At 42.1% G+C, this 24,772-nt stretch overlaps 1 protein-coding gene across 3 annotated transcripts in view; it reads right to left on the minus strand.

Annotated features, from left to right (window-relative positions):
* Positions 1-24,772, minus strand: part of PLEKHH2 (pleckstrin homology, MyTH4 and FERM domain containing H2) — a 122,444-nt gene extending 97,672 nt beyond the window's left edge. For all 3 annotated transcript variants that reach the window (XM_050951727.1, XM_050951726.1, XM_050951725.1), the window contains exons 1-2: positions 24,685-24,772; positions 18,004-18,133 (exon numbers count right to left, since the gene is read on the minus strand). In XM_050951727.1, coding sequence (XP_050807684.1) covers positions 18,004-18,079 — 76 coding nt within the window. In that variant the 5' untranslated portion in view covers positions 18,080-18,133; positions 24,685-24,772. The remainder of the gene's footprint in view (positions 1-18,003; positions 18,134-24,684) is intronic.

Here is a 24,772-nt window from a genome sequence, read left to right on the forward strand (position 1 = left end):
GTTCTGACTTAAATGAACCCAAAGTTATGGAGACAGATATGAGTCAAGGAAGCCAGCAGAGTATGAGAAACCTGGACAAATCTCTGACTGGATGGGCTCAGGCGTTTGGTCACAAGCTGAGGTGGCCCAAAAGTTTTGGATTTTTTTTAAGCAGAATTTTTTTATTGTTTCTTTAAACAATCAAACACAGAAAGCAGCAAATATTTGACCACACACTTCTGAAATCCCAAACCATATTCAGGTTTTGGCAGACTAATTTCAGCTTTTGAATTAAAAAAACCACAATGAATTTTGAAGGAAAGCAGACATTGTCCGTGATTTTTTCTGCTTTTTAAAAAACCCTAGTTTTCGATCCAGAAAAAGTTTTGACCGAAAATATTTGTCCAACCCTTTTAATGAGCTTTAGTGCCTTTTAGCACTAGCTGATGCTGAGAACCAGTGATACATTGTAAAGAAGTTTTCTCAAAACTAGGTTTGTGCCGAGATGCAGAAGGTTTATTTTTCCCAGGGCCACCCTTGGGGCGGGGGGGAGCAAGTGGGGCAATTTGAGCCGGGCCCTGTGGGGGCCCCCACGAGAATATAGTATTGTATAGTATTGCAATTTTTTTTTATGGAAGGGGCCCCTAAAATTGCTTTGCCCCAGGCCCCCTGAATCCTCTGGGCGGCCCTGATTATGCCATCTGTAACACTAGTGCAACACTACTGTCTCCAGATTCTGCCCAGCTACAGCTGTGCAATCCATGACCACTCTCACACATCCTTCTCCTGGAAACAAAGGTGATTAGCAAACATATCTTGTTACTGTAAGAATCTAAATTACTGGCTTCAGCTACAAAACCAAAGACGGCCATCATGCTTCCATTCACTCCACGAGCATTTCCTGCTTTTACCACTCACCAGTGAGTGTCTTCCTTAACTGCTTCTATATTTTCTCTCACGCTGGCCTTTATGAAATCCCTGATAAAATCCAAAGAGCCACTAACTTATTCTCCTTCAAATCCCTCCTTAGGACTCACTTGTGCCATGATGCCTGCAAAATCCAGCTTGCTGATTATGGCTAGAAAGGTAACAAGCTATCCCTTTTCATTTCCCACTCCTTTTCTCCCTACCTCTAAACTCAATTAATAGAAAACCTTACAATGCATGTATTCACCCACGAAAGCTCATGCTCCAAAACGTCTGTTAGTCTATAAAGTACCACAGGATTCTTTGCTGCTTTTACAATGCATGTGTCATGCTGTCTGGAATGGTTTAAGACCATGAGTGCCTACCTCAGGGCAGACTGTCAAAAGCAGGGCAGACACCCCAAACTGGTGGTATGTTCTATAATTAGATTTCACCAATCCAGTAACAAATGTGAACTCCTGAAGCACTATAATAGTCTTAGCATGGATTCAAGACAGTCCCCTTGGGCTTACCAGTCTATCTCGCCACCCAGGCAAGCTGGACTTAATGATAAAGGGTCACTTACACCAAAAATCACAAAATATTCAGGTTGTTTCCAGTCCCAAGGACCAGTCACTCACCTGAGATATCAATTTGTACCTTAAATCTCACACCAGAGACAATGTCATGTTGACAAGACAATCCAATACTATAGCAAACTAATTAAGGATTTATTAACTAGGAAAAAGAAATGACAGTGATTTACAGGTTAAAACATGCAACACACATGCAGAAATGAGTTCAGTCTATGGTTCCAAAAGGTGAGAGAGATGCGGTTATCTGTCAGAACTGAATGTCTTCTCAGGGCTTAACCCAGGTTGACCTGGGGATATCTGCTTTTTTGTTTCTTAAGCCAGCCCATGTAAGAGTCCAAAGAGCAAAGAGATGAAAAATCTTCATGTCAACTATCTTTATTTCCCCTTCCAGCATTCAAATCGATGGGAAGAGGTCTTCTGCACGTAATTCTCCATGGTAAATGGAGCAACCAACAAAGCTTTTGTCCTACAATGGCCCACTTAATTTTGATAATCCTCCTGGATGGGGGACACACTCTTCCTGTCCGAGTTCACAATTTCAGAGCAGGCACTTTTACAATTATAAGACAAACTTATATTTTACCTTGTAGCATGAAATACAGGCTTTACAAGTAAGATTAATGCATGCAGCAGCTTACAAACATTTTATAGAATCTAAATACTAAACACATTCTTACAAGTCAAACACCTGTCTTCAACCACAACAACATACAGGTGAGCTGATCTGGTTTCCTGTGTGATGAATTTGTCTGTGTGATGCCTACAGACTTGGCAAGAGCTGGCATCTGGTTTACCAGTATCACAGCATGCAACTAACAAAGCTGTGCCCATTCTTCATCACATTAATTTGCTACCTTAGCCCATTACATCCTCCGACCATTATCTGTTTGTCTCTAGATTGTAAATGTTCAGAGTAGGGATTATCTCTTTTCAGTGTTTGTATAGTGCACACAACAATGGGGGCTTAATCTCAAATGGGGCCTTAAGGCATTACCATAGGACATTGTATTAATATACAGCTATGACTAATAATTCTATAATCTTGATTTAATAACTATCCAAGCAACACCCCCATCCACAAAAACTCATTGCATTGGTCCTCCAGCTGAGCAAAAATGGCTTCCCCATTACGAACCGCAACTGCTTTTAACTTCACTCTTTAGCTAGTTCACGTGAACTATATGCAATGAGTCTTCTACTTGATCAGGACAGGGAGATGAAAGAAGATGACACAGGGATGGATTTAAACACCAGGCAGCAACTTTATTCACTTTACACTGGCAAGGGATGCTATCCACCTCATCACCATCTCACATACCAGCCATTTAAGTGGGTCTAATGTGGCTCCCACCACATAACCCATAATTAAGGTTAGATTCTATTCAGCCTACCCAAAGTTTCAGTTCGTTCTTCTGAATCCTCTCACTCACCCCTCTGCATGGAGGACAGGGCATACCTTCAGAGGGACCTCAGTCTGCAAGATTTCATGATTACTCCTCTCCCACACATGAGCAAAATCTCAGGTCTCCTTTACTTCTGGTGCTGACCATGTTGGCCTTTTATCCACACTTGACACAGGCCACAAGTTGCAATGAATTAAAACATTCTTACAGTTATTAATAATGTTTAATTCCTACTCCTCGGTTACCTATTATGCCTCCATGATGCGGTGAGGAAGGCAAAAAAACCCACCAGGCTCCTCCCAATTTGACCCCAACAGGAAAAATTCCTTCCTGACCACTAAAACAGGAGACTAGACAGACCCACAGTATGTTATAATAAAATGCAGCTTCTGCACTACAACTACAGAGAGGGAGAGTGGGGCACCTAAAGAGAATGAGAGGCTCCAACAGACCCGGGAAACAGTTTAAATTAAGGCAAGGAGCTAATCAGTTCCCATCTCCCTCTGGCTGGCCAATGGGAGCTAGAGAAGCTTTGGATGGGCCCATTCCGGCACTCACCACCTTGTGCTTCCCTTTCTCCTCACTCCCACCCAGGGCTGTCTAGCACTGCGCAGGTTCAATCATGTTTTTCCCCATTGATATGAGGGGGTGGCAATTTCTCAGAGTTATCTTCAAAACATAATGAATGCCAGCAGTTATACCACTGTGGTTTATTTTAGGCAATTTCTTCCTAGTCCTTTAAATGTACCTTTTAATAAGCAATTATTTGAGCTTGAAATATTTGCTAAGTGCTGAAGGGTAGTTAAAACTGTGAAAAAATGCAGGTGGAAAAAACAAAAGGTTTATATAAAAACATATCTGTTGTATTTTAGACAAGCATGTTATATCAAAGTTACTCCTTTCTGGAAATATGTGTTAGAGCTGTGGTTTTCAGCCTTTTTTCATTTGCAGACCCCTGAAAACTTTCGAATGGAGATGTGGACCCCATTGGACATCTCAGACATAGTCTTTGCCTCCCTGTCCAGGGGTCTGTGGAATGCAGGCTGAAACCCACTGTTCTGTGGTAGCAACAACCTTTCTTGGACCCCTTAGACATAATCTGCGGACACCCAGGGGCCCACAGATCACAGCTTGAAAATCACTGTATTAGAGACATGAAACAGGCTTCTGAAAAGCAACTTTAATTGCCTGGATTTTCGCTGAAGGGGAGGGAGCTCCTACAAAGCAAACAGCCTCAGACAGCTGCCAATACCCATGTAGACTATGTAAGTTAGGTTCAGCTGTTGGACTTGCAGAGGCAATGTACTGAAGGTCAACAGTACAGCCCATAACGTTGGCTGAATAATTAGCCTATGCTTTTATCAAGTTCAGTCACAGGACTTTCCTATAGTTTGTAAGTCTTTATGAATGCTCTCTCTCTCTCTCTCTTTTTCCAGTTCAAGCTTACCTTGCTAGTAAAGATATTAGGATAGAAAGGAAAAAATAATCACATACCATTTCCTGTTTTTAAAGTAATCCTTCAATAAATAGATCTGATTTAAAATAGATGCCAAAACCTCAAGAGCAAAAATGTTCTCTTAAGCAGATTGTAAAGTGTTTTTATCTCATTTCTTATAAAAAGCTGTGCAGGTTAAAAGAGAGATTTCGGTTACCACATATAGTTACGCAAGAAACTTTAAGGTCAAGTTTGTGGCCTGCTCTGTGATCAAGATTTAGGTAACTAGTGATTTTCTAATATTGTACAATAACTGGATATTATGGTTGGTTTGATCTGCTGAATTGTGGTGGACCTGGTAAAAGGCCCAAACTAAAGCCAAATATGTTAGGAAACTATTCGGAGCCAGGGAGTGGGTCTCCAGGAAGATGATAGAACTTCTGCCTGTGCCACAGTTTTGAGAGAGAATGGCTGAGTGTTAGGAATACTGTTAGCTGAATGTTTGTGGGCTTAGGCCATGGCTGGGGAAAGTACTGGCTGCCTAAAGCCTGAACTTATTTACAAACTGACAAACAGTTTATAGTTTTCCGTGTTGTTTTACCCATGTTGGTCGCAGGATATTAGAGAGACAAGGTGAATGAGGTCATATCTTTTACTGGAACAACATTTGTTGGGCTCACCCAGAGAAGAGCTCTGTGTTGGATCAAAAGTTTGTCTCTTTCACAACCAGAAGATGGTCCAATAAAAGATATTACCTCATCCACCTTGTCTCTCTAAACATTTTATAGGACACATTCAGGAGAGCAAAAAATAAAAGAGTATCTCAGGAAACAAGACTTTGAATATACTTATACAATAGCTTACTGAACTTATTCATATAGTTTCCAGCTATTTGGAAAAAAAATTAAAAGCTTGAAAATATACATCGATGAAGTGGTGAGAAAAGCCAAATTTGTAAGAAGTGAATGGCCAAAGCCACTGAGGGGCAAAAAAAGGAAGAGAGAAAGGATCTTGAGCTTCATAAATATTAGATAAGTTACAGATTTGCTGTTTTAAAAATCTAATTCACAGTTGGTCCTGCTACCACCTCCATAAAGCTCCCTGCTTCGATTGGGTAGGGGTGCAGGGCCTACTCATGCTCTCACGCTTCGAACGAACCAGGCACTTGTCACAAACAGATAGCTAAGGGTTAATGTCTCTTACACCTGGAAAGAAGTAACCTGAAACACCTGACCAGAGGACCAATCAGGAAACCAGACTTTTTCAAATCTGGGTGGAGGGAAGTTTGTGTCTGAGTCTTTTGTCTTCTGCCTGTCTCTCTCTCGGCTATGAGAGGATTTCTGTTTCCTGCTTTCTAATCTTCTGTTTCCAAGTTGTGAGTACAGAGATCATAAAACTATAGGGGTTATTGTTTTTCTTTTGTATTTACATGGTGTAGTTGCTGGAGTGCTTTGAATTGTATTCTTTTTGAATAAGGCTGTTTATTCATATTTCTTTTAAGTAATTGACCCTGTATTTGTCACCTTAATACAGAGAGACCATTTTTATGTATTTTTTCTTTCTTTTTACATAAAGCTTTCTTTTAAGACCTGTTGGAGTTTTTCTTTAGTGGGGAACTCCAGGGAATTGAGTCTGTGCTCACCAGGGAATTGGTGGGAGGAAGAAGTCAGGGGGAAATCTGTGTGTGTTAGATTTACTAGCCTGACTTTGCATACCCTCTGGGTGAAGAGGGAAGTACTTGTGTTTCCAGGACTGGAAATAGAGAGGGTGGAATCCCTCTGTTTAGATTCACGGAGCTTGCTTCTGTATAACTCTCCAGGAACACCTGGAGGGGGGAAGGGAAAAGGTTTATTTCCCTTTGTTGTGAGACTCAAGGGGATTTGGGTCTTGGGGTCCCCAGGGAAGGTTTTTGGGGGGACCAGAGTGCCCCAAAACACTCTAATTTTTTGGGTGGTGGCAGCTTTACCAGGTCCAAGCTGGTAACTAAGCTTGGAGGTTTTCATGCTAACCCCCATATTTTGGACGCTAAGGTCCAAATCTGGGACTAGGTTATGACAGCACTCCAGCCTGAGGATACTGAATTCCAGTGGATCTGCCTACCACCAGGAACCCCCACCACCTGCTTTTCTACTGGCCTGCTGGAGTTGATTTCTAAAGCCCCTCTACCTACCCTAGCAATGACAATATACTTTTACGGCTTTTAAGTATTCCCATTATTTCCTTGTAAGGTCAAAGACTACATTTTCCTCCTGGTTCAACTCCATTCCACCATCTGACTCCTCCAAGAACAACTAATTTGTTGCCTCTTGTTTTCTGTTCTCTTATGTTAATGCTACTATGGTTTTTACTCGTCTGCTCTCCCTTACTATACCTCCCACCCTCTTTCTCCTCAAAAAACGGGAAGTATCAAATACTATTAAGTTTACTTCTAGCCTTTGTCTGAGTTCGTTTTAGTAGCATAGAGAGCACACTTATAAAGTTTTCAGATGATACCAAGCTGGGAGGGGTTGCAAGTATTTTGGAGAACAGGATTAGAATTCAAAATGATCTTAACAAACTGGAGAAATGGTCTGAATTAAATAGGATGAAATTCAATAAGGACAAAGCAAAATACTACACATAGGAAGAAATAAATCAGTTACACAAATACAAAATGGAAAATGCCTGCCTTGGAAACAGTACTGCAGAAAAGGATCTGGGGTGTGAGAATATGAGTCAACAATGTAACACTGTTGCAATAAAAGCTAACATTGTGCTGGGATGTATTAGCAACAGTGTTGTAAGAAAGACAAGAAATAATTCTTCTACTCTACTCAGCACTGATAAGACCTCAGCTGGAGCACTATGTCCAGTTCTGGACAACACATTTCAAGAAAGAAATAGACAAATTGAAGAAAGTCCAGAGAAGAACAACAAAAATGATAAATGGTCTAGAAAACAAGACCTATGCGAAAAGGTTGAAAAAATTGGGTTTGTTTAATCCAGAGAAGAGAAGACTGAGAGGGGACACGATAACAGTCTAAGTACGTAAAAGGTTGTGTGACAGGGTGTGCTTGCCCTGCACTGGACAGGAAGGGGTTAACTCTGCACTCTGGGCAGAGGAAGCCAAGCACCCTCACCGGGTATGCTCCAACCAGAGCACCAGTATAAAAGAGAGCTGCTCAGCTCAGTCTGGGCTCACTGCTGAAGAGGGAGGATGCATGTTGCAGGCTCCAACCTGGGAATTGCTGAAGCCACAGACTGCGGAAGCCAGAGGTGCTGAAACCCAGGTGGATACCCAGATATCTGCAGATACCCAAGTGAGGTCAGAGCTGCGAGGAACAGCACAGGCCAAGAAACCTGGAGATGCCAGGCCACTGCATTGGAAGATATGATAGAAAGTGGTCCAGGGGAACTAGACAGTGGACCAGTTATAGAACTGGGCCTTATGTCACTGTATTTCAGCCAGTTCCCCTCTGACTCAGTGGCAAAGACACTCACCACTGACAGGGCCCTGGGATGGGACCCGGTAAAGTAGGGAGGGCCTGAGTACCCCTACCCTGTCCACCACCTACCTCTGGGTGGTGGCTAACCTCCACAACAGGCCACTAGGCTGCACAGCCCAGAGAGGAGGGGCAACCATATTGACTCTGGCCATTAGACCATACTGCCCTGAAGAAAAAGGTGGCCATCTTGGGCTATACTGCCCTGAGGGGATGGCAGATCCATTGACTTTGGCCCATAGGCCCTGAGGCTGAGGGTAGTCAGGGGAGACTAACTGCAAAACTACAATGCTCTTACCCCACTCCAAAGGGGTATGGGGTGTGATTGCCCCGCGACAGATGGTTATAAAGAGGAACGTGATAAATTGTTCTCCTTACTCATTGAGGACAGGACAAGAAGTAATGGGTTTAAACTGCAGCCCAGGAGATTTAAGTTAGACATTAGGAAAAACATTCTAATGGTAACCACTGGAACAAATTACTTAAGGAGGTTGTGGAATTTCTGTCATTGGAGATTTTTTAAGAACAGGTTAGACAAACACCTGTCAGCAGAGATGGTCTAGGTAATACATGATCCTGACTCAGTGCCAAGGGCTGGACTAGATGACCTATAGAGGTCCCTTCCAGTCCTACATCTTTGATTATTTCCTATGACAATAAGCTCTCTAAAAAGCAAATCAACAAATACTGAAGCAGAACCATCTCTATTTAATGTTGATACAATTATATTTTTCTCCCTTTTACACTTATTCATTACAACCCACTAGAAGAAATACAAATATTCATCATGCTTTCTGCAAACATTCCATTGGCAAACAAACCCTGCTCAAGATGTACATACTATATAGCCTTGATTTTTGACAAAGATGACCATGTGAAAATTGTCATGCCACAAATGACACATGCCTAATTATGCCTACTTTATTTTTCAAATATCAAATGACAAACCATGCAGACATTTAAAAATATGTCAGCAATGCAGAAAAAGTGGACTTAGCTATTGTTATATAAGAACAAATATCAGGAACATTTTGTGGAATGCATTCAAAACATATTCTCCACTTTAGAAAGCTGTCGCCTTTAATTTTCACAACCTGTATCCGAAGTAATATGCATTTTTCATGTACAATATCACTTGCTTGCTGAAGACGTGTACCAAAAAAGAACATCAAAAGTGAAAGGTTAAATAAAACTAAAAGCAAACAAATCAGCATGTCTATAAAAGTAATCCTGTATCTTTAGCATGCTGATCACAATATTTTGTTCAAAATCATTCCGAATATGAAATAATGATTCAGACCACTCAAGAAAACAAACCCAGAAACATTCATGTCAACTTCGAGTTTTATTGCTTGGGCCATAATGCAAGACTTGGACCAGTTCCATAATCAGTCCTTATAGGATATGACTGAAAGAAATACAAAGTAGGCTGCTCAAAGCAGCCTAGAAAGTTTTTAAGAGTTATGCAGTTCTTTTTGCTAAAACACTGTTAGTGATAGAAACAATGAACACATTATGTTTTATATCATTTGAGTAGTAGATGAAAAAAATGGGTATTTGGGGACGGGGGATGGATTTTCCTCTTGGCATTAAATGCCAGCTACTGCCTAACTTACAGTAAAATACTGCAGTTGTTTACAGAAAGGATTTTTTTAAAACTTCATATTCAGAAGACTAAAACAGTAATAAAATAAACACTTCTTCTTCAAGCTCAGTCTCCTCAGACAGCCTAAATTTGGCATACTAGAGATACTTTTTACACCATTCCTCAAATTCCTATAAAGACCTCTCCCATTTACAGCAGCAGCTTCTGCTTAAAAATCCAACAAGGTCTCTTTCTTTGCATGTTGGAGTTATAAAAATATGCTCTCTTTATTACTTGACAAAATGAAAAAACAAAACAAACAAACCCCCCAAACCAATAAAAACAACGAATGAATGATTGACTCTGCTGAAAATATTGCGTATTCCTTTGCCCCCTCAAAACACCTTTTGTGTCTTCCAAGCGCCCTAAAAAATAAAAAGGTGTAGTAGTCACACTTTTATAGTTCTCTAAAATTAAAATATGAAAGCTCTCAAACTCACATACCATGAAAGTTCAGGCAGATATTTGCTGGTTTTACAAAATGCACCAAATATTTGCATTTCAAATTTGAATAAACGTAGTAGTAATTCAGTGTAAAAGAATAGATATACATCTAGGTTAATTTTAAATTAAACATTTAATTTACCCTTAAAATATAGAGTTTTTTTAGCATATTGTTGTTTTTAATTTAAAAAACAAACAAGCAAAGAATAGGTTACTGGATCACTAGTTAACAAACAGAGACAAAAAAAAAAACCCAAATACTGTTTTTTGAATTACATCAAAATATCAAAATCAGGCCAAGTCTGCAGATGACAAACATGGTGTCTTCTCTTGTTGACTTTTGGCCACTCTCTCTCATGGACTTGCTAAATGTGCAGGGGGAACTCCAGCTCACAAGTAGAACACTTATATAGATTTAAAAAAAAAAAAGGCAAGAAGTAGGACAGTGGAATAGGACATTTTTCACTGAACTCATTAATGATCCAGTACAGGAGGGAAGTACAGCAGCTTCCCTCAGCTGAACACCTGTCAGGCCCATGCTCAGGAAGTCATCTTTGCCATATAGGATTTTGCCTGTTAGCACCTCACTAAAACATTTTTATTTTGTTAATTTAGCTAAGGCTAAGGCTGGTAAGGTCAACATAACACTGCTATAATGTGCTTAACTATGCCAAGGTTTTTGCAATTCCACATAACATTTGTCCCAGAGATGAAGGAATTACTGATTTTCTCCTCACCCTGTAAGGGTCCATGGACTAGAACCCAGGTTTTCAGAGCCCAGGATAGCTGATAATCCCACAGGGCCACTATGAGCTGATGCAGCAGTACCCCCAGGGAGCATTATGGAGAGTAGATGCTCCAAGACGTACCACCCAAGAAACCCAGAGCAGCAGAACCCTGTGGCCCTTTGATTGGTCAAGTGCCTTATTTAACCCCAGGGGTTGGCACAGGAAGTTGTCTGGACAACAACACTTTGGCTTGGTGCGAGGCCAGGCTTTGCCTGACTCTGATCCTGACTCTTGCTCGTGGAACCTGGCTCCTGCTATCTCTTAAACTCCTACTTTGCAACTACCATACCAAGTGGGCCCAGCTATAACTGCTAGGCAAGACTGCCTATGCCCCATTCCCTCCCATGCTCCTTGCTCCATTACAGTGTTGCCAATTTTATCACAATTCTTGCAATATTCTGTGTTTTTTCTTAAAGCCTCGGCTCCTAGAATCATGCAATTACTTTTTTTAATTAAAGCAAATTTCTAGCCTTCATGACTGTAGAGGAAACTGTGAAAACATGAACCCTAAAAGCTCAAGAAAGAACATACTGTACTTCAAAATGGCACCCTGGAACCCTCATATTCACCACTGTGATATAATTATATGTTTTGAACAAGGTATGCTTTGTGAGGTATCATTTTGTAAGTCTTGATCTGTTGAACAATAATATCCTGTTGGATTGTATGTACTATCATTGTATGTGAAGTTATAAAGTATTGCTATGTATGTTACTGCAGCTGGAAGAAAGTATAAAAGAGAGACAGTGACATCATCACTTGGCCTCTTTCCCCTACCCTACACCCCCAATCTCAACACCTGGAAGATGTCTGCAAGAAAAAGACTTTGAACTGGGAAAGTCCCTGCCTGTGGATGGCTGTGTAACTGTGGTGCCTGTCAGAGGCTTGTAGCTCGACATCAGCATCACAGCGTGAGAGGCAGCCCAGGTTGGTGCATTTAGAGGGCTCGGCGGTCTCACAGTCCAGGTTGCACCCCAGTGATCCCATCAAACCCACAATGTATTTCTCTCTCTTTTTTTCACCTCAGGTACTTTAGGGACTGAGTTGTTATTTCTGAACACATGGTGTTGCCAATACTGCAAGCAGTGGCTGCTGCACATAACTTAGCAGCTGCAGGTGGGAAAGGTAGATGCTAGAAGGCATCTGAGGGAGCAGCTGGAGAGTGTCGGGGTGGGGGGAGGGCTATGAACAATATTAGATCCCTTTTATGTCCCTATCCAGCTTGAGGATGCCACTTTCTCTTCCCAGCTGCTAGTTCTTCAGCTGCATCCCAGAGGCAAAGCAGTGAAAGCCTTTGGTTCCAGAGTAGGCACCTCAGCAACCCTCTATGGCTGGAAGGAACACTTACAAGTCAGATGGACACTAGATGTTCCATCTGAGTTAGAAGCTCTGCCTGTGTAGTCATCCAGTTTTCTGTTGCCTTTTAGTATAGCTTTCAGAGCAGAATGGTACAGAGGCTGCATTAGTCTCTTTGGCTGATGCTTCCTTTCTAGTAATGGACACAGATCCATGCTGATCTTTTTAGAGTAACACTCATATCACAAAGTTTTATTGAGCTCCCTATGACCTCTACTGGAGTTGGTGGGATGACATGAAAGGTTCAATTTTTTTACTGAGTGAAGTTTCAAAGGGTAGTATACTGTGGAACTGCTCAGCTTTCCCACTCTCATGTCGTGTTCTGCAGGACCTATTCCATGAGAGTTTTCCATGCATAAAAATTGAAAGATCAGGCAACTGTTAAGAGTTTTCAATTATATTGCTTTCTAATAGCAATAATAATTTTCTAGTCATCCAAACTTCCAACATTGTTTGGAATAATAACTACTAGGGTGAAATTTGTTTGATCACAATAGTGTTACAGAGTAATGTTAAGTTACTGTGAGTTTACATGTTAACATAAAAAGTCTAAATGTCTTTCACCCACAATGCCTAATGCAAAAAGAACTACACTTCTTCATTTTGATGTTAGAAAGCTAATGTTCTAGGAAAATAAACTATGGTGAATTATATAGCTTGATAAAAAATACAGAAGGAAAACATCAGCTGGAATAGCAAGGCAAAATAGCACCTTGTAACCTGTATAACTATATATAATGAAGCTCAACTAGAGACTGAGCTCATTCAATATAAATGTGAAAGAAAATCAAAAATACACCTCAGAATAATTTAGCAATGAAACAAAAAAACACATTTAAGTTTTCTCACATGCTCAGGAATGTTAATCTTACAACAGGCTACCAGAAGAACACAGAATTATATAAAATATTTTAAAACACACTGTGTAGGAATTGTTCTACCACATAGAGTATTAATATAAAATGGGTGTCACAGGTTAGCTATCCTTTTGAAGCACATGGATTCAGCCTTGCTTGTGATTTAGCAGCTATCCCTCAGCTCACCTTTAAGCTATATCCAACATAAAGGTTAATTAATAACCCCAGCTGGGAGTCATGGGGCTTAATTAGAAAGACTGACCACCCACCCTAGCCGAGGTGAAGGAAGGAGAGCACTATTTATATAGAGCTGGGAGCGCAGTACACAGAGAAAAACCCTAGGGAGAAGAATAAGGGTAGTTCCTAGCTGGGAAGAGCCTCAGGAAGTCAGGCTGAGACACCAACAGGGAGCAGAGTAGGCTCCTGTGGTGGAAGCCATGAGCTAGAGCCTACAAGGAACAGGAAGATCCTCAGAGGTAAACTGCTGGAGTCCTTCACAAAGGGAAGCAGTGAGAGAATCTTGCTGGGGATTAAGTGACTGAAGACAATCTCTGTAAGGGCCAGGAAGCAGCAGATTTCAGTTGAACCTAAGAGTGGCAGGAGAACTATAAGTTTGGACATTGTGAACTTTAAGTTGGACCTCCAGTACACGGGGGAATGGAGTCAACTCTTATGTGATTATGCCAGAGGGTGCAGCCAACAAAAAAGCCAGAGAGGGAGTCAAGCAAATATTCCAGGTGAGACTGGTGGCCATTACAGAGCCAAGGAAGTGGCCCCTCAGGGCAGATATGGAGGGGAGGACCCAACCCACCAAGAACCTTTGATCCACTATGTCAGTAGTAGCCAGAGGTGAAAAGTAAGCTGGTATGGTCCGGTACAGCCGACTGTACCAGCAGGGGGCAGCTTCCCCAGATGAGCAATTTAAAGGGCCCGGGCTCTCAGCAGTGGCCAAAGCCTGGGCCCTTTAAATCGCTGCCAGAGTTCCACTGCTGAAGCCCCAGAGTAGCGGCGGCAGCTGGGAGCCCCACGGCTCTGGCAGCGATTTAAAGGGCCTGGGACACTGCTGCGGTAGTGGTGGCTGGAACCCCCGGGCTCTTTAAATCGCTGCCCGAGGAGCTATTGCTACCATGGGGCTCCAGCGGTGATTTAAAGGACCCGGGGCTCCCAGACACTGCTACTGCACCCAGAGCCCCAGGCCCTTTAAATTTTGATTTAAAGGGCCTGGGAATTTAAAGGCCCTGCCCCATTCTGGTTGAGGCCTCGTTCTCTGCTCAGGACTCCAGTATATTGGTAAGTCCTTTAAGTTACTTTCACCCCTGGTAGTAGCCATCTGACCCTCAGCTACAATTTGCTTGAACTGTCTTCATGCCATAGGGACAATAGCCACTACATGTGTTCATGGAGAAGTTGGGCCTTTGAGCTGCATAGTTGTGGACTCACTAGTCGTGCTGCCACCTTAACTCTGATGCACTGTTATGGAAAGGGCCATTACTCTGTGGGGACAAAGGGTATGTAGCTCTTCCCTTCCACTTCACCACCTCTTCTTGGCCTGGCCAATGTGTACATTGGAAACATGATCATAGAATCATAGATTATTAGGGTTGGAAGGGACCTCAAGAGATCATCTAGTCCAACCCCCTGCTCAAAGCAGGACCAATCCCCAAATCCCTAAATGGCCCCCTCAAGGATTGAACTCACAACCCTGGGTTTAGCAGGCAAATGCTCAAACCACTGAGCTATCCCTCCCCCCAATGATGGTTCCAGGTAGGTCCTCTTGCATGGAGAACAGGGCAAAATTTGACCCTGTGCATGCAAATTCCAACAAAAACTGATTTACTGTGGCATATCTTTGTGCAAGGTGGTGAGTCTTATGGCTTAGGGAAGCATTTAAAAATTGCAATGATACTATATGGGCTTCATTTTATTTGGATTTGTGTCCTACGAAAACAGGACTAGCTAAGCTATATTGTGACGCATGACCAGGTTAAGCATCCTGCAGAATAAATTACTCCAATTCAACCCTTAAAAACATATGGGGAGATAATGCTTGTGTTTTTGTGATTTACATATATATTGATGGAGATCAACAATGTAATCAAACAGTCTGTATTCTGTTAATTCAGAGATCAAAAGAACTTCTTTACATTTAAATGAACTGTAAACATAGGACATCTGCTGTATTCATCTCTCTTTAAAATGTATAGCGAATCATCTGAAAATGATGGAAAAACAAGCAATTGCCTTATATTAATTAATGTAGCTAATTGCCAGTGATATTTGGGAAACTGACCTACTTCAAAGTCGCCCTGACTGTTGGCCTAAGGACTATTGTTGGCCTAAGGACAAAGAAGGCCTGGAATTGTATAAAAGACCCTTGGGTCCTGATCCTGTCATCTCAGATCTGCTTGAGGTTTCATGCAGGGGAAGCCTAAGCCACAAAGACTGAGATCCCAGTTCTGACTGGACGGCCCTGAAATATAAACATTGGACTATAACCTATGAACTATTTCTGAAAGATCTCTTTACAACTACAAAGCTCATCATCTCTGCTATGAATCTGAACCTCAAGAATTGAACTCATGTCTATGCATACTGATCTTATAACCATACTCTCCCTTTTCTTTTTTAATAAATTTTAGTTTAGTTAATAAGACTTAAGACTTAAGTGTGTATTTGGGTAAGATCTGGAATATTCGTTAACCTGGGAGGTAATGTGTCCAATTCTTTGAGATTGGTAGAACCTTTTTTGTATCACTAGGATTTTCATTAATCCTATCATATCTGACTTGGTTGACTAGGTGGAGGGCTGAGGCTTGGTTACTTTAAGGGAACTGCATTGTTGACTTCTGAGTAACCAGTGAGGTATAACAGAAGCTGTTTTGTGCTGACTTAGTAAATCTAAGTATTGGACTATCCACCAGCTTTGGGGATTGCCTGCCCATTCTTTGCAGTGCACCCTAACTGACCTCAGCTGGCTTCCCTGGGATTCCGGTCACACACATTTACTACAAAATGTAAGAAATAATTTCCATTCCAAAATTTTTATTGCAAAAAGACATGCACTGTATGATGTTAAACAGGAGTCTTGTTTTGGCCACTACTCAACAACGGGGGGTGGAGGGGATAGAGAAGAGTGATGGTACTGTCAAATTCCATTTGCTTTTAACTTTGTCAATTACATAAAAATGGAAACTTTAGAAAAACAGTGCAAGCCAATGGCTATATTTCTTTTTACACTTTTGACTCCTCCCTAGAAATAATTATTTCTATCTTATTGATAAACCTACAAAAATCTACTCTGGATCCAATTCGGCAGTAGAGCTGGTAAGAACAGTTTTATTTCACAAAGCACGCTGTTTTGTCAAAGAGAATACTTTTTCCGAGAGATGTACTGGTTTCCACAAAACTTTCACAGGGAAGGTTTTTTTGGGGGGTGAGGTGAATATTGAAAGTTACTTTACTGCTATGTGGTTAGGGTACTGGCCTGAGATGTGGAAGAGACAGGTTCAAGTCCCTGCTCTGACAGTTCTGAAGTGTTGTGGGATGGAAAAACTGTGTTTTGAATCAGGCAGAGCAACAAGATGAACCTGCATCTCCCACATCTCCGCCAGTACCCTAACTACCCACAGTTCCATTTCTGCAAAAACTTTTTAAAGTTATCAGTCTAACGAGAAACCTTGAAGTTGCCATTAAATGGAATTGTTGTTGTCTGGTCAATTCTATTCAGCAGTATATTTTAACTACATTGAACTACAATATCAGAGGGGCAGCCATGTTAGTCTGGATCTGTAAAAGCAGCAAAGAATCCTGTGGCAACTTATAGACTAACAGACGTTTTGAAGCATGAGCTTTCGTGGGTGAAAACCCACTTCGTCGTTGCATCTGACTAAGTGGGTATTCACCCACGAAAGCTCATGCTTCAAAACGTCTGTTAGTCTATAAGGTGCCACAGGATTCTTTGCTGCTTTTATTGAACTACAATGACACTGTAAATCAGACATAAATCTGAGCTAGCCAGCCAGGCTTACAATTATTTTGCATCATTAGAGCAGCACAACGTAGTCGCAGCGTACCAGTGAATCTGGCCCTCTGCATTAATATGTGCCTCCAATCTGGTGCAATATCACACAATTTTTGGATAAATAATTAGAATGCAGACGCACAGAGACCATCCACATTATTTGCATTCTATGACTATATGTTCCTAGAGCCACAGACTGCTAATTTTTGACATGGTATTGATCTGCATGGTATTTCTAGTACAAGGAAAAAGTAGTGTATTTCTCATGGACTGAGTGCTTGGTTTCAATTTTTCTTCTATGGGATATAGCAACCTGAAATTCATACCTGCTTATTACTTTTCCCATTTGCACTGTATATTGTAAACCACTAGTAGTTAATGTAATATGGTGAAAATGTACTTTTCTGGATAAAACTTGTTACACCACACATAAATGTAAGCCTGAATGGCCTCTAATACAGGGAAAGTCATTTGAATCAGACATTCCCTACTTATAAATAAAACAGCAGGCAAACCTAGGATAAAATACTGGTTACAATGGAGGGAAGGAATTGTTCTATTTTTACTTTCCTCTGAAGGAGGTTTCTCTTTAATGTTATACTCCTTTATAATTTTCCTAATAAAAAAAGCCCCCACCATCTCCTGCTGTTTCTGGATCCTGGTTTCTGCATGAATTAGAAATTCCCAAGGTTGTGCTTATACTCAGTGGCATAGAGAGGTCTACACTTAAAATGCTGCATTGGCGCAGTGAGATAAGTGGGGAAACTTTTCCACTGTCTTCAGTGGGCTTTGGAGCAGACGCTATATACTTAGAAGTGTCAGTTATTACAATGTTGGTACATATATTTTTCCTTTACAGCAGAATCTTTGCTAGATTGCCACTGTATGGGTGATTTTCAAATGAACATTTATGGGAAATTAGATGTGCAAAATTCTTACATCTTCAGTGGTATTAAAAATTCTTTAGATTTGTGTTTAAAAAAGTTTGTCATAGAAAGAGCAAAAGTGAGTTAGTCTGAAGCAAGACTAGTCTTATCCCCCATTATCAAATAAAACTGTCTATATAAATTATTCAATATAATAAGACCTACCTTCTCTGCTAACAGTTCTCTGATTTTGCTTGCTTGGAGACGAAATTTCATCAGCTGTGACTCCAGAGTTACACATCTTTCTTTCCAATTTCCAGCTCCTTCTGACTCTGAAAAATCTGCCATAATTATGCTGGGGAAAAAAATCAGATTGCCTTTAATACGTCTGGGCCTTTTTTTTGTATACATATTAACCTTGATTTTACAGAAATCTTAGGGGACACCTAAAACTTTCGTACATGGCTGTTCTATAAAAACAGGGGAAAATATGACGGCCTACACGGGCATTTAAAGTAAAGGGATGTTTCACACTGAAGTTTACTTGTAATTATTTTCTAAATTATTACAGAGCTGCAAAACATTTTCTGTTGATAAATGGGGAAACACCAACTGTCTTAACCTCTAGCTACTATATACTATTTCATACACAGAAAAAATTTGCAGAGAACTAACCCTTTGTTAGGAACGAAAACTCCTCATAGGGGGTAGTAGCACCAAAATAGTTAAAGTGGAAGCTAGCTTACTGGTTTAAGAAAAAAAACACACACCTGTCAAAGTCCTATAAAATCCAAATGCTTACAGGGAATTTCTTGGAAATTGCTGTGCCTCATGAAAGCTGAGGTAGGCTTAGTGGTCCAAATTTGAAATCAGTTGAGCAAGGAGCTTCTGAGATACATTTTTTTTTAATGAACGTTAAAATGTTAGTGGTGGGTGGTTTGTTTTTGTTTTGTTTTTTAAACACAAATATCCCTAATAGAGAGTCCTGTTCTAAAGCTGACACTGACTAAAGTGGTGCTCTAGTCCCTGCCCCTACAAATACACCATCTCCCAACACTTCCTCCCCATGGCTACTCCATCAGGCTGAGGGAGTGGGATCCAGAGCTTCCCTTCCCTCCACTGTTCACTGAACAATGGAAAGAACCAGAACTCCACTCCTTCCCCAGGTTGCCTCCAGCAGTGAGGAAGGGGTTCTACATTCACCCTTCCCTGTCATGCTGCTGTTTCTTAGCTTGGGGGAAGGGGTGGAATGGGGGCAGAACCTAGGATGGAGCAGGAGTGGCGCTTCCCCCGGCAAATCACACAGTTGGCACCTGGGCTAGTAGACCTTAGGACAGAGAAGCATTTGAGTAGGAAGAGTGAAAGGAGGTTTAGGTTGGATATTAGGAAAAACTTTTTCACTAGGAGGGTGGTGAAGCACTGGAATGAGTTACCGGGGGGGGGGGGGAAAGGGTTGCAATCTCCTTCCTTCAAGGTCTTTAAGGTCAGACTTGACAAAGCCCTGGAGGAATGATTTAGTTGGGGATTAGGTCCTGTTTTGAGCAGGGGGTTGGACTAGATGACCTCCTGAGGTCCCTTCCAACCCTATGATTCTATTAAAGCAATATAGGAAGAAGTCCAGGGCTGAGAGCAGTAAGGTGAGGGAAACTGCAGACCCTGGCTGCTTGGTAAAAGGCCCTGGACTGGAACTCTGAGTAGAAGGTGGGCCTGGGTTCCTCTACCAACTACTGCCAAGTGATGTTGTGACTCAGGCAGTCTGCTAGTTCATGCCCCTCACAGCAGGAGTGACAGGGTCAGAGCAGCAGGCATGAGGATTGCTGAATAATACTTGCCCAGAGATGCTTGGCAAGTATTTCTCTTTCCCCCACTCCCCCCAAAAGGGGAAACCATGGTGTGACCTGGCAGGAGGGATGAGTTGTGAAGTAGCTACACTGCAATTCCTTGAGCAGGAGGAGACCGGCAAATGGTGGAAGAAAGGGAAGGAGTGAGTGAGTGGGATGATGGGCTGTGTGACTGTTGGAAAGGGGTACTAAACTGGGTGAGCTAATCCCCTGATTTGCCTGAAGGAGGTGTTGTTCAATGGTGAGTAGAGCACCCCTGTCACAATGAGCCCCAATGTGTCTGACAATTAATGTTGCCAGTCTATAGTAAGTAAGTTTTGGCCACTGCACCCCTACATCAATCAATTTTGTGCCCCAGCCTCAACCTTGACCCTGTACCCTCAATCCCAAATCAGTTAATTTTGTGCCCTCCCAGTTCTCTGATCCAACCCAGTTCACCCACCTAGCCACACAACTCTGCACTCCCATTGTCTGCAGCCTCACATCTGCTCCATGCTCCCAGAACACCTTTCCTCCTTGTGGAGGTGTAGAGGTTCTTCACCCATTCCCATGCCTGGTGGGAGGGCAGGTCTAAGAAGGTTCTCCTTTCTCCTGTCATAGGCCTGGATGTGCAGCATTAGAAAGGAAGAGGGATGAGCATAGAAGAACTTGACCTGTCTTTCACAAGAGAGGTGGGGGGAAGGAGCCCGAAGATTTGGGGTTCTTTCTGCTACCTCCTCTCCCCATCTCCCTTGTGAAAATATACTGCCTTCTCCATGTCCTCCTCTCCCTATCCAAAACTTGCTCTTGAGAAGAAGGCGGGGAGGGGGGCGGGGGAGAGTTCTGCCTGCCTCCTGAAGCAGACAGCATTAGCTGTTCTCCAGGAGGCAGAAAAGTAGGGAAGGCAGCCAATTTAAGGGGGTTTTCCTCTGTATAGTCTGAAAATTGCATGAATGCTGGACCTTCTCCTGTCCCCATGAGACTGGCTCCAGTGAAATTAACTGTCCAGAACCATAATTAATAGAGTCAAAGTGCCTAGTGCTAAGACATGCCCTTCCAACATATGGAGTGTGGCTAAACTTAAACTTCTGGTTTTCAGAAGTTTAAATTTGCATTACCTTAACTTGTCTTTGCTTGGCTTTCAGAGGATAAAGTTTAGCCACTCTCCAGATGCTGGAAAAACAACATAACACCCCTGAACAACCATAACTCCGTGGTAACCAAGTTTTTGGGCAGTTAATTCAAGTAGAATTGAACTTAATTGTTCTGTGTTACTTATGGATCTTGTTTGAACTAGTTCACATTGGCAACTTTGGCTAATACTCAGATACCTTCATGCTTTTTCCTATTTCATAAAATCTGTAAAGCCACTGCCCTTTACTTCAGATTCCTATTTAAAATTCACCTCTGCTGTGATGCCTACAAAACCATTTGCTGATCATGGCTAGGTAGGTAAACTGATTGTGCCTCTTCCTTTTCCCACTACCTTGCTTTTACTTACTCCTTTGCACTTACTAACTTCCCTATTCCTCTCCAACCTCTACCTTACTTAAAACATTAGAAGAAAGGAAGAAACAAAAACAGCCAACAACCAAATGTGATTGTCAAAGGCTGTGTCACTTCTTCACCATATTCATTTGCTTTCATGTCACATCCCCATTCCCAATCCTTCAAGTGTCTGTCTTTTAGGCCTCAAAACAAGAAAGTGGTTAGGCGTGTGCTAAAGTCCATCTCTGTACAGGAAAACACTTACACAGGTACCTAATTCCCCACTGAAGTCAATGGGACTTAAGCATATGAATAACTTTAATAGGAATGCTTTCCTGAATCAGGGCCTTAGACTTCAATCCTATAAACATTTATGCATGTTCTTAACTTTAAGCACACAAATTGTTCTATTGATTTCAATCTGACTACCAACATGAGTAGAGCTAAGCATATACATAAGTGTTTGCAGAACTAGGGTCTTAGACTGTAAATCTTCCAGGTTTCTAATTTCTTCATCCCTCACCCTACCTGGTAAATCTTTGAAAGGCACTGTCTCTGACCCCATTACCCTTTCTGGTGCTGGGGAGCATACCTTCAGGAGGCATGCTACTAGGGACCCAAACTTATGCTGTATTATCTCTTCGCAGGAATCTCTGCAGAGCTTCAAACGGCATGATGTTCATTCTTTCACAGCCTGCTCACAACTGTCACTAGCTCCTCAAGTGTCCACTCTCACCCCTTTTGCAGAAGCAAGAAGACGGTGCCACACAGGCAACTAATCTGCAAACTTGGCATGGGAAGAAGCAAATCCATGCAAGGAGAGTCCCATCCATGCACAAATCTGAGGGGACAATATAGGGATTGAAGACTTTCTTAGTGCTATTTGTCCAGTTAGGAATTTTTGTAGTTGTGACCAAGTATGGCCACAAAGGATGGAGTCAGATCAGCCAATGTTGGTTAACAGTGCTTGCGGTTACTGGGAATATGAAAATGTATATAGTTATGGTTGTCATGGAAAAAGCGACAAAGAGTCCTGTGGCACCTTATAGACTAACAGACATATTGGACCATAAGCTTTCGTGGGTGAATACCCACTTCATCAGATGAATGACACTAGCTAACACGGCTATCCCTCTGATGGTTGTCATGGAATTTTTGCTTCTCTCTAAGGGTACCACTGCAGGGTAGAGTTAAGGCTATTTGGATGTTGCACAAACATAACATTCAGTACATGGGTATATGTTAATGAACAGTGTTTAAGCTAAGTGGAACTTCTCAGTGTACAAGCTAATTAACATCCAGTTACTGTCTAAATATCACTGATATAAAGAGTGAAAATAAATGATCAGTAACAAGCATCCCATGAAAGTTATTTCCTATTTTCCAAAATGCATAAAGGGTTCTGGAAATATTTACTAGCACAAAATAAACTGTTTACAATTGTGGAGTGAATGATCTTACTTTGAATCAATGACTTCCTGTTTCTTGTTTGATTCCTCAAGGGAGGGGAAAAAAATGAGTTCATCTCTTGGCTTTACCTGAGTTTCCTACATAAGTTTCTTTTTCTCTCCCTCCTCACTGTCTCCTTTTTTTTTTTTAATCTAAGATCTTTTGTAAACTAACAAACACCCATTAAAATTGTAAATTATAATTATAGCATCAGACATTAATTGAAACAAGTTTGACAAGCCTGGGATGATTAAAAACTTTTTAAAAAAGGTTTCTTGGTAAGTTTTTCTCCACACACTTCAAGGAGCCAAAAAAATGGAGATAGTTTTCCTTTCCTTATTTAAACAAAGTTTTGATTTTTATATCACCAACTTTATGATGTTTTTCATTGTCTTTTTAATACAACACTGGTTTTAGGTTAACCATTTGTATAAGCCTCAGTGTGGGTGGCTGGAGAAAGTTGGATAGGTCTTCCTGTTTTACCAGGTTTGTACAGTTTTCAAAACAGTTTGTGGAGGATTTTCTCCCAGCTCCAAAAGATATAATCCCGTTGAGATATTAGGGTTCGGTGATATGTGGACCATATGTGCCTAATCTGAGGGACCTCAAATTTGAAGGATTTTCAATGCTGCAGCTGTAAAAGTGATGTTGCGTAGAAAGGATGAATGGAGAGATGGCCCCTGCCTGGGAGGGCTCCAAGAAAGACATTTTTGAGCTTGTCATCAGATCACTGTCCTGAGCCATGAAGAAACACTGTTAACTTTGGTGGTGGTTTTTTTTATTGACTCCTTTTGTGTAATTCCAGGTTAATGATAGAGAGATGTCCTGAATTTTTAAAAATTCCTTCAAAAATTGATTTATAAAGGGTTTTTCTCTTCTCTTGTAAATTTTTATAAGGGTATGGTCATGAGGGTAGAAATCAACTATGCCGCAATCCTGCAATAAGCACTACATATGTGAACCCCTAAAGAGCTCCACTAGCTGCAATGGAGAATTGTGGGAGTACAGAGGTCTGCGAACATAAGAGTTCATTGCAGGATCAGGGCCTAACTGATTCTACAGCCACAACCCATTGTACACACAGCACTGTCAAATACGTAAATGCATAAAACAAAACTATTTTCACTAACTTTTAACTTATAAAATTTTTAAGTGTAATTGCTTATTACAGTAGGAACAAGCTTTGCACTCACTAATGGGATTTGCAAGTTGGTGGTGTCAATCCATACATATATTTCTTGAGTGTTAAGTGGGGGGGATTCTTCTTGGGAGAGGGCATATGGCACAGAGAAGCTTTAGTGAATGACAGACATGCAGTAAGCTACTGTATCACCATGCAGGTCTCAGTGTTGTCACTCCCACTTCGGGCAGGTCTTGTATAGACACACAAAGCTGCTTTGGTGCATCAGTATGTTATCCCAGTGGATGACCTCATTATCACAAGGCAATGATATCATGACCCAAAGTGAGGGTCCTCTGACACAGTATGACAGTGGTGGCCAAGCTGTGGCTCCGGAGCCACACGTGGCTCTTCAGAAGTTAATATGCGGCTCCTCGTATAGGCACCGACTCTGGTGTTGGAGCTACAGGCGCCAACTTTCTAATGTGCCAGGGAGTGCTCACTGCTCAACCCCTTGGCTCTGCCACAGGCCCTGCCCTGAGCCTGCATTGCCCTCACTCCTCCCCTCAAGGCCTCCTGCACACCACAAAACAGCTGATTGGGAGGTGCAGGGAGGAATGCTGAGAGGCAGATCAGCAGGGCTGCCGGCGGAGGGCGGGGGGAGGCACTGTCCAGGAACAGGGTGGGGGAGCTGCTGATGTGTTTCTGTGGCAATGTACATTGGTAAATACCGGCTCCTTCTCAGGGTCAGGTTGGCCACCCAGGTTTATGATGTCCGATCCTGACGCTATGACATCACAATCTGATGTCATGCGATGTCCCCTGGCCGCCAAGCCAGCCTGCTTTGCCGCTGCCTGAGGCCGGACGAGGCTCCCCGGAGGGGGCCAGCCCCGCAGGGAGCGGGCGCAGGGGCTGGGGAGCTCCGCTGCTGAGTGGCCAGGCTGGAGGGGGAGCGGTCCCGCCCGCACGGGGAGGCAGCCCAGGACCCGGCCCCTGAGGGAGGAGAAGGGGAACGAAGTCTCGTCAAACCTGGCAGGGCTCCGGCGGGCTGCCGAGCAGGAGGCCGGTCCCGAGCCGGGTCCCGTCTCTTGTCTCGCAGCTCCGGGCTCCGTTAGGG

The sequence above is a fragment of the Gopherus flavomarginatus genome, chromosome 4 (genome assembly GCF_025201925.1).
Source record: "Gopherus flavomarginatus isolate rGopFla2 chromosome 4, rGopFla2.mat.asm, whole genome shotgun sequence".
NCBI classification, from domain to species: Eukaryota; Metazoa; Chordata; order Testudines; family Testudinidae; genus Gopherus; species Gopherus flavomarginatus.